Raw genomic sequence first — 10,924 nt, 5'->3', positions numbered from 1 at the left:
CACTACCGCCCCCCCCCCACACACACACACACACCTGTCACATACAGCCTCCACACACACACACACACACACACACACACCTGTCACATACCTGTCACTACCGCCCCCCCCCACACACACACACACACCTGTCACATACCTGTCACTGCCAGCTCCCTCCACACACACACACACACACACACACACCTGTCACATACAGCCTCCTCCACACACACACACACACACCTGTCACATACCTGTCACTACCGCCCCCCCACACACACACACCTGTCACATACCTGTCACTGACAGCCCCCTCCACACACACACACACACACCTGTCACTACCGCCCCCCCCACACACACCTGTCACATACCTGTCACTGCCAGCCCCCCCTCTACACACACACACACACACACACACACACACCTGTTGCCTCAGTTAAGGTAAAAGAGAGGTGTATGTGGTGTGTTAGGACAGGGGTTTTCAACCTTTTTCGACATGCCCCCCCCCACTTTGTCTAGGTTTAAACTCCTTTTGCGCCTAAAAATCTCCTAATCTTGTGCCCCCCTTGATAGGGGCTCTCAGGCCCCACAGGTTGGAAACCCCTGGTGTACTGAAGGTAAGAGAAAGGTGTGTGTGGTGTGTTAAGGTAAGAGTGAGTGTTTATGGTGTGTTAAGGTAAGAGAGAGAGTTTATGGAGTGTTAAGGTAAGAGAGAGTGTTTATGGTGTGTTAAGGTAAGAGAGAGAGTTTATGGAGTGTTAAGGTAAGAGAGAGTGTTTGTGGTGTGTTAAGGTAAGAGAGAGTGTTTGTGGTGTGTTAAGGTAAGAGAGAATGTTTGTGGTGTGTTAAGGTAAGAGAGAGTGTTTGTGGTGTGTTAGGGTAAGAGAGAGTGTTTATGGTGTGTCAAGGTAAGAGAGAGTTTACGGTGTGTTAAGGTAAGAGAGAATGTTTATGGTGTGTTAAGGTAAGGGAGAGTGTTTGTGGTGTGTTAAGGTAAGAGAGAAAATTTGTGGTGTGTTAAGGTAAGAGAGAGTGTTTGTGGTGTGTTAAGGTAAGAGGGAATGTTTCTGGTGTGGTAAGGGAAGAGAGGAGTGTGTGTGGTGTGGTAAGGGAAGAGAGGTGTGTGTGTGTGGTGTGTTAAGGTAAGAGAGAGTGTTTGTGGTGTGTTAAGGTAAGAGAGAGTGTTTGTGGTGTGTTAAGGTAAGAGAGAGTGTTTATGGTGTGTTAAGGTAAGAGAGAGTGTTTGTGGTGTGTTAGAGTAAGAGAGAGTGTTTATGGTGTGTTAGGGTAAGAGGGAGTGTTTGTGGTGTGTTAAGGTAAGAGAGAGTGTTTATGGTGTGTTAGGGTAAGAGAGAGTGTTTGTGGTGTGTTAAGGTAAGAAAGAGTGTTCATGGTGTGTTAGGGTAAGAGAGAGTGTTTATGGTGTGTTAAGGTAAGAGAGAGTGTTTGTAGTGTGTTAGGGTAAGAGAGAGTGTTTATGGTGTGTTAAGGTAAGAGAGAGTGTTTGTGGTGTGTTAAGGTAAGAAAGAGTGTTCATGGTGTGTTAGGGTAAGAGAGAGTGTTTATGGTGTGTTAAGGTAAGAGAGAGTGTTTGTGGTGTGTTAAGGTAAGGGAGAGTGTTTGTGGTGTGTTAAGGTAAGAGAGAAAATTTGTGGTGTGTTAAGGTAAGAGAGAATGTTTATGGTGTGTTAAGGTAAGAGAGAATGTTTATAGTGTGGTAAGGTAAGAGAGAGTGTTTGTGGTCTGGTAAGGTAAGAGCGAGTGTTTGTGGTGTGTTAAGGTAAGGGAGAGTGTTTGTGGTGTGCTAAGGTAAGAGAGAAAATTTGTGGTGTGTTAAGGTAAGAGAGAATGTTTATGGTGTGTTAGGGTAAGAGAGAAAGTTTGTGGTGTGTTAAGGTAAGAAAGAGTGTTTATGGTGTGTTAGGGTAAGAGAGAGTGTTTGTGGTGTGTTAAGGTAAGAGAGAAAGTTTTTGGTGTGTTAAGGGAAGAGAGACTGTTTATGGTGTGTTAGGGTAAGAGAGAGTGTTTGTGGTGTGTTAGGGTAAGAGAGGGTGCTTATGGTGTGTTAGGGTAAGAGAGAGTGTTTATGGTGGGTTAAGGTAAGAGAGAGTGTTTATGGTGTGTTAAGGTAAGAGAGAAAGTTTGTGGTGTGTTAAGGGAAGAGAGACTGTTTATGGTGTGTTAGGGTAAGAGAGAAAGTTTGTGGTGTGTTAAGGTAAGAAAGAGTGTTTATGGTGTGTTAGGGTAAGAGAGAGTGTTTGTGGTGTGTTAAGGTAAGAGAGAGTGTTTGTGGTGTGTTAAGGTAAGAGAGAGGTGTGCATAGTCTCTTTTTCCAGTACATGTGAAGGTGAGTCTCTCACTTTTCACCACTATGAGCCGTGAAGTACCATCAGGTGACTTGATACTCCTTAGTGATAACTCTTATCTGCTTAACCCAACAACCACAAAGACTTCAACACCTGACAGGGGAGTCTGGCCAACTCACACATCCCAAGAGGGCACACCCATGTTACCATGGTCTACCAGAATCAGAACAAGCCTGAACAAAGCAGTCACGAGAGCGCCATGAGAATCTCTCTGTGATCACCAAAACACACAGTAAAATCCACTCCACTCACCATGCGTGAAGATGTGTGTTCCATTCTCTCTCTCTGTCTCTCTCTCCTTCTCTGTCACTCTCTCTCTCTCACACACACACACACACACACACACAAACATGTGTTGACTAAACTTAAGCCCACTCACCATCTGTATGGGCGTCTTACACAGGTCTCTCTCTGTGACCAGTCTCTCCTGGTCGGTCACATACAGGCCCTTCTGTGCGAGGGCCTGGATGACGGCGTTGTGTCCCAGTAACGGTTTAACGGCGTCGCTCCGCAGGATGAGACTCCCAGCGCGGCAGTACAGTTCGGCCGAGAGGAGCAGCGAGGCCACGGGAGGTTTCAGATGCTCCTGGTCGTACTGGTCTCTATAGAACGGCTCCTCCAGCTCCTCCGGAACGCTGTCTGTACACACAGAGAGGGAGAACACAAATAAACAAACAAACAAATACATAAATAAAGAGAGAGAGAGAGAGAGACAGACAGAGAGAGAGAGAGAGAGAGAGAGAGAGAGAGAGAGAGAGAGAGCGAGACAGAGAGAGAGAGAGAGAGAGAGAGAAAGAGACAGACAGAGCAGGAGATAATCGAATACCTGCCACTGAGAACACACACACACACACACACACACACACTAAGAGGCCAGAACAGTCATCAGAAATGAAAACAAAACACTGCAGAAAGATGTAGGATAAAGATGAGTTTTGGGAGGGGGGGGGGGGGTTACATTCTTCATATTATATTATTTATATGTTTTAAGCTGAGTTTTTTGGGGGGTATTTATAGTCTTCCTAACATTACTAAAATTATACACATATGTAATATTTGCGTTAATGCGCTTCATGGTGTCAAAATCCAGACAAACAATAAATGTAATAGACTTTAAATCAGATCATTATCGTTTGTTTCTTTATCACTCCACACGTCGGCCAGCAGCCTGTAGACCGTCGCTGGATTACTCCAGTGCAGGCAGCGTAATGGGTATGCTGGTTTTCCAGTCGATCGTACAGACGGCTGTGAATCAATGTTTACCAGACTTAATGAGAAGCCAAACAATTAAGCTGATCCATTACTGTCTGTTAAGTGTAACAGTCAATGTAACAGTCAATGGAACAGTCAATGGAACAGTCCATGTAACAGTCAATGGAACAGTCAATGGAACAGTCAACGGCACTGTGGAGGACAGAGGATAATTCATACTAGCACAACCCCCTAGAGTGTGTCTCTGACTATTCACTCCCTGGTCTTAAATATCCATCTGAAAACTCCTGACTGGTATAGCTTTACTAAACTTTCAGCGTAGTCACTGTTACTGAACTGATGACAGTGTCTTTTCTCAGAGCAGAGTACGAGACAGACGAACTTTAACCTCTGTTCTTTTCAAAACACTCACAAAGGCAGTTTTCGTCCAGGTTTCTGAGCTGTTTTACGGTAACGCAAGAGAAAAACAGACCTAAGATCAGTTGAACTCTCTGTTCTGCACAGGGGGATGGTAACAGAAGCTGATCTCGGATCAGACTTTAAAGGTGACCTTTCTGAGCTGGGAGTCAGTGGAATGTTCTGGATTAGCGTGAGTGAAACGCGTAGTTTTCCCCTCAATCCAATTACAGCACTCTGTAAATCTAATTTACTGAATCGTTTCAAAATAGCTGGATGCACTTCAGCTGACATAAACCACACAGCAAAATAAATGAATAAATAAATAAATCAGTCAAAAACCAAAGCAACTACAACACAGCCAAGAGAAGCAAACAGAAGGCTTTGAAAAAAAGAATCTGCCACGAATCCAGCATTGACTTCATTGGTCTTAATGGTCCAACAGAAATTAAAAAGTCAAATCTTCCATTTCTAAAGCGGGACAGAGTCAGTCAAGTAAATGCACCAAGGCCAAAGAAAAAGCCCTGAAGTTTTCTCCATTGCTTTTCCATGACTCACAGACGTGGGGGGAGGGGGGAGGGGGGAAGGGGGAGGGGGCGGGGCGGGATGGGGAGGTGAATTCCAGGTCTTCCGGGGGTCATTTCCTCTCCCGTCGGGAACGTCTTCAAGTCCTCCAGCGTCGGGAAGCGCGTGTCTTAAAGGCACAGAATCCTGCTGGGTCTGAGACACCACTGACGTGTGTGTCCTGACAACAGCTAGCACCGTGAGGACGTAGTGTGTGGTGCGTCGCATGTCAGTCATTCAGACCCACACAACAGCTCCCTTTTCTGAGTACTAGTGCCAGTAATACACTGGCTTTACTGGATGGCAGACAGTCAGTATCACAGCCCAGTCCTTTACTGTGTGTGTACGTGTGTGAGTGTGTATGTGTGCGTGTGTGTGTGTGTGTGTGTATGTGTGAGTGTGTATGTGTGTGAGTATGTATGTGTGTGTGTGTGCGTGTGTGTGTGAGAGTGTGTGTGTGTGTGTGTGCGTGTGTGTGAGTGTGTGCACGTGTGTGTGTGTGTGTATGTATGTGTATGTGCATGTGCGTGCGTAGGTGTGTGTGTGTGTGTGTGTGCGTGTGTGTGTGAGAGTGTATGTGTGTATGTGTGTGTGTTTGTGTGTGTGTGTTTGTGTGCGTGTGTGTGTGTGTGAGTGTGTGTGTGTGTGAGTGTGTGTATGTGTGTGTGTGTGTGTGTGTGAGTGTGTAAGTGCGTGTGTGTGTGTGTGTGCGTGTGCGTGTGTGTAAGTGTGTGTGTGTGAGTGTATGTGTGTGTGTGTGTGTGTGAGATGGGTAATGATTCAGTGACTTCAACAGTCATGTAAAAACATCTCCTACCAGACCATTAAATCAAGACCATCAAAGCAACTGGCCATAAAAGCCTGTCTGAAGATGTAAAATTCAAACATTAACCTGACAGAAGTGACTAAACAGATTTTTTATACTGATCCACATCTCAAAAATCCATGAAAACATCTTCGTTAACCGTGCATATAAAAACGAAACTATCAAGATTTGTTTTTTTTGTTTTGTTTTGTTTTTTTGTTTTGAATCTATAAATCCATGTACACAACAGACAGAGCATCACTTCTTTTAAGAAAAAAAAAAAGCTCCTATCCTAACGACTCATCAAAAATAATCGACGATGTTTTTGTTTTAACAAACACAGATAAATTCAGCTCAACAGGCTCCTTTCCCTGAGCAAACAGCTCCGTTCAGTGACAGCTCAGCACAAGTTGCTTTTTCAAGACAAATGTTTTCCCTTTGTGTCAGAACAGAGAGGGGAAAAAGACAGGAAGCAGCTTTCATAGGAAAGCCAAACACAGAAAGGAAGAGCGTGACGACGCAGACCTGAGGCCCTGAGCCTGGCATTTTCAATAACTCTGCACTTCAGCTACACTCTCTCTTATGAAACGGGTCTAAAAAAAAACAAAACCTTGCACTGAGTTATGTGTCGTTTAATGTGCTTCTCAGTAATCTTTCTCAGATGGTACTTTTACAGATTTCTCTGTGGTCACCTTGCACAGTATTCGTCGCTGTGTCTTTAAAAAGCAGCAGCTCTCTATTTAAATGATGACTTTTTGATATTTTACTCTCTCTCCATTTAAGAGTCTTTTTTTCTGTCTTGCATATTCAGGCCTTAATAACTGCATACATCATGACAGGATATCGTGCATTTCTCTTTGTCGTGTTGTTAGCAGAAGCTGTGATGTCATTTGAAACTTTGCGAATGTCTAATGTGTATTGCACCTTCACCCTGACTAAGTCAGATCATGTGTGGCTGTTGTTCTGAGACGACTGAAGTCTTAAGTGAACAGAGTCACATGCTAACCACTGCCCGGGCCGCTGCCTCGCAAACGTGGCCTGAGGCTAACGCAAAATAACTCAAGCTAATGTGGTCAGTCCAGGCATTCATACGATGCCACAGATGTTCGACAGAGAAAAGAGAAAATATACTCTGTTCCGGCAAAGAGGATAGTTCAGCTACATTCAAAAACAGTTTTTTTTCCAACATCAAAGATCTCTCTCAGGTCAGTTCTGAGACGCAAGAACACCATGACAGCTAGAACGACCAAAGAACTTTTCCCATGTTTGTCTCCGGCGTTGGTTAGCAGTTTGAGTTTTTCCTCTGGGGGAAACCTGACAAGCATTTTTGGAAACACCGAGAACACAAAACCAGGTCAAGATGCTGTATAGGCCAGATCACTGAACATTTCTTCACTCGCTGAGAGCAAACTGCTTCACCAAGCTCTGAACACAGTGCTAGTGTACTTCGCTCAACGAATCCACCAGCTGAGAGGCATCTTGTACAACCTGACTGGTCTTAAGGTGCGAGGGCTTATGTTGACATACATGCCAATCACACAGAGACGCATCACCAAACGAACCGATGGAGTTCAGAATCACTAACACTGAGATCTAATGATCAGCCAAAGACCTTTCAGATGATGACAAGGGACAACTTTCGCCCAAGATGACTTTCGCCCAAACCAATCATGTTTCCCCACCACGGTCATCAGGATCAACCCAAACGACCAGCACAGCAGTCTGCACACCCATCAGAGAAGTTTACATCCGTTGTTCTTCATTTTAATGCGTGAACGCTTTCGAAACCTCGTAAATGGCCAGTGGCTTTGACAGAGATCAGTCAACATGTCGTTTTTGGGCCTAGACTCCCGCTGTACACTGAGGCTGTGTCCAAGGCTCAAGTCCCTTAATGGTGTATTATAAACTGTCCTGTGTAGTGTACAGCTCCACTGTATTCCCTGTCTCTCTGTGGGAAGCTGAGACGCTCCGTTTGGAAACCAGCCTGACACTCACTGACAATACTGCTGAGGTTTTCAGACATCCGTTGTTACGATAAGACTCTAGGATTCAAAGTAGCCACGAACCAAATTGAAAAAACAGGCAGCCTTCTGTAGTATGTTCACAAGCACACACACACTTAGACACACACAGACACACAGAGACATACACACTGCAGTCCAGAGAACTCCCACCCTTTTAAATAACACACTCTCCACAGAGCTTCAAGTGGGCAGGGCAGCTTCACCACAAGAGGCCACATCAGCTTGGCTGCCTTCAGAACACACTGCGATTCTGGAAAATTCTTTTCTATTATTATGTGTGTATACAAGAGTCAGAGAGGAGCTGAACTCGTTCATTAGTGACCGAATGACTGATCGATATCCAATCAATTAGCATATGGCATTTTCAGACTGGCGTGAACGCCAAGTGGCTATTTGAGCCAGTTTGAAGACAATTCTAAACACAGACTTTACATTACAATGCTGCACGGAATCATCGTGCCATAACTTGTACTGTAACTACACACTGCAATGCTGCTTTTTTTCATGGCCTTCGGGCCATAAGGCTAACCTTATCAGCTATGGATGGAACTAATATCGGTTTCAATTAGCGATGCGCAATTACTACGGTAGCAATACACTTGTTCCGCAGTAGTACAGGTCAGAGATAGAAAACGTGACAGCATGTCTCGTGTAGGACCATGTGTGATATAGTCCGTAATTACAACAGAATGATCTTTAATTTAAGAACAGAAGGCCACGTTATTGTATACGCCATTATATTTTTCTGTGTGCTTTACCACGTGTGAAGCAAAACACTGCGCCAAACCCGTATACAAAGTCTTTCAGTTGTCAAAGCGATAGAGAGAATAATTATCCATGAAACATGAATGTGCTGGTTAGACTGTGTCCAGACCGAAGCCCCTTTTCGTCACTCAGTTACCCCGCCCCCCGCTGTCACTAATGTTTCAGGTAAACTGACAATAAGGTAAGCTGTAACTTCAGAACATATTACGACTGTCATCATACCTTTAACAAGTAGTACACACACTTTCAGGCTTACACACCCACCTACACATTACTAATTAGAAGGTGAAGGCGACTGACGTTTATCGTCGTTATACATTGATTATGCTGTTGTTGTTGTTACTGTTGTTGTGTTGTCATAAACACGACAGATAGCCTATAGTGTTTTGGTTTTGCCAATTTCAGAGCGGAAATTAACCTCCGTGGGACCTGTTTTCACAATCAGATTGAGTCGCTTTGTAGTAAGACGACGCGCAACAGTTAGTGTCATCTTCCAATTATTCCTCTCAAACTCCAAACCCTAGAGTCGTGTCATTTTGATGCTGTTTAACTTTAACGGGTGACGTTAAAATGGTATCGGATTACACACACACACATACAGAGACAAGGATATTAAAGACACCCTGGAGACCAAGAGAAAACGGTACTTATTGTCACACTGGTAAACAGCTGACTTCTCATCTTAGATGATGTAACAGTCTCCAAAAACACGGGACATGATCGGCAAAAGCCGATCAAATGTATTGGCCACGCGTTTGTTGCTAAACAAATCATCATTTCTTTGACAGGGCCTGTTTGTTTTGCGTTTTCAACATATTTTGGTCTTTTATTATAACACAAAAACGTATACCCACCTGAGCCAAAGGCTTTGGCGACCAGCCACGTCAAACTACATGATATTTTAGCCCTTGAAAAGTCGTAGTGATCAAAAGATTTGATGGTCGGGACGATGAATGTCCTTTTGGTCTCCTTGGTTTCCGCCGCATCCCCCATTCCTGCCATCATAATGAGTATCGGCTATAAACCACTCGTCTGGTCTAACACACGCTCAAATTATACCGGCGGAAGACATTCTTACGAAGGAACTAACGGCACTGAATCTTTTCTTAATTATTACGAATTAACGGTACACTCCGCGCGCTCTGCATTCAGACAGAATTTACTCCTTCAGTCTGGAACACTGTGTAACGTTTTCGTGCTCATGTGTAAAAACTAAAACGGATTTTAACGGCATTTCCGTATATGTGCTTCACTCAATCCAGTGTCCAAAATCCAGAGAACCGCAGTACTCTTTCATCCATTCTCAGACATTATCCTCAGGTTGCACGGCACATAAGAATACTCAGTAGGAAAGACAGACTGCCTAGTCTGTCGTTAAATGAAACGTCAGACTCCATTTCAGTGCGGCTCTTTCGGCGAGACTGTAGTCGTCCGTCATCTTGGTGGATTTTCCTCTTTTTTAACTTTCTAACTGTCCTCCTCCCTCAATCACAGGCTCTCCCTGCGGTCTGCCTGCCGCACTGGCCTGGAAAAGCGGGCGGTCGCAGGGCGCCTGCGCGATACGCCTAGACGCAGCCAGTCACTGTTGGCTTCTCTGAACTCCAGTGAGAAATTCACGAGGCATGCGTTTCCGCTGCATTCCTTACGTCTTTCCCTATGCAGTAAGAAAAATGTTTAACTCATCATCCCTTTACGTGTCATGACAGCTGTGGCGGCGTGTCCTTGATTATTTTGAAGGGAAAATTGGTGGAGTGGTCGAATATGTTTTCCTCAGTTCGAAGAATGCTTAATCTTGTGGTTAAATTAAGTAATTTCATGGGTATGTATTGCCCAGTAGCGTCTGTTTCCACGTGTTTACAGTAAAGAAGATTTACCCATGTGTTTCCTCTGATTATATCCAAGTTTCGAATCCGAAACCATATTTCTAGTTTTACAGTTATATATTCAAAACGGCTTGACAGATTGGTTGTTTGGAGATTGTAAAAAAAATTATGTTAGAAGGCAACTGCTCCCATTTTTCATGCACTTTTTTTTATTCCAAATACAGTGATGGGGAACCCGAGAAAAAAACATGTAAACATAGTCATGGTTTCTCTTTCTGTACAACTGTGCGGTCAAATCTGTTTGGTGATTCCTAGGGTCTCCCCTCACAACATTCAGATACTTCAGATCTGTGAAAACAACACTGAACACAACCAAACAACATGTCTCCCCAACTTGACCTCGTCTGTTAACTGACTGTTTCTTCTTCTTTGGCAGGACGAGCTCGTCAGCACTTGTATGTATCAGTTCTTAAAGTAAGACAGAGGGCTGATCTAGGATCAGTTCATGTTTTTTGTAAACCTCAAATATATACCATTATGTGGACCAAAGGCATCTGATCCTAGATCAGCACTCTGACTCTGAGATGTTCAATCGACATGGGCCCAGACCTTTTGTACAACAGAACAGTCTTAAGATCAGGTACAAGGGGCCTGAGCGTGTGTGTTCTGCACTGTCTGAACCTCGACTGCTGCTTAAAAATGCCTTCACTGGTGCTAATTCTGGACAAACATGCTCTCTTAAACATAGTCATTACTGACTTGACCAAAAATGGCTCAAGAAACGTCTCCGAGACAATAACAGGGACTTTAAAACTTCCCTTAAACACAGTGTTAACCTCTAAGCTTAACCCAGGACTTAACTCTAACTGTTCCCTTAGCTGTGCTGGTAAAATGCTGTTCTCTGTTGTTGGGGTGGCTTTGGGTCCAGTGACTGAACGTAGGGGGCGGCAGCGGAGGGGCCGAGGGGGGGTGGGGGGGGGTGGG

At 44.3% G+C, this 10,924-nt stretch overlaps 1 protein-coding gene across 1 annotated transcript in view; it reads right to left on the bottom strand.

Moving 5' to 3' along the window:
* The window catches only part of camsap2b (calmodulin regulated spectrin-associated protein family, member 2b), a 49,050-nt gene extending 39,940 nt beyond the window's left edge, over nt 1-9,110 (bottom strand). Inside the window, exons 1-2 of the mRNA XM_030773136.1 lie at nt 8,972-9,110; nt 2,731-2,990 (exon numbers count right to left, since the gene is read on the bottom strand). Coding sequence (XP_030628996.1) covers nt 2,731-2,990; nt 8,972-9,110 — 399 coding nt within the window. The remainder of the gene's footprint in view (nt 1-2,730; nt 2,991-8,971) is intronic.
* Nucleotides 9,111-10,924: the final 1,814 nt, after the last annotated feature.

Source organism: Chanos chanos, chromosome 5, assembly GCF_902362185.1.
Source record: "Chanos chanos chromosome 5, fChaCha1.1, whole genome shotgun sequence".
Classification (NCBI taxonomy): Eukaryota; Metazoa; Chordata; class Actinopteri; order Gonorynchiformes; family Chanidae; genus Chanos; species Chanos chanos.
Note: the sequence above shows the minus strand (reverse complement) of the source record. Positions and strands in the feature narration are given on the sequence as shown.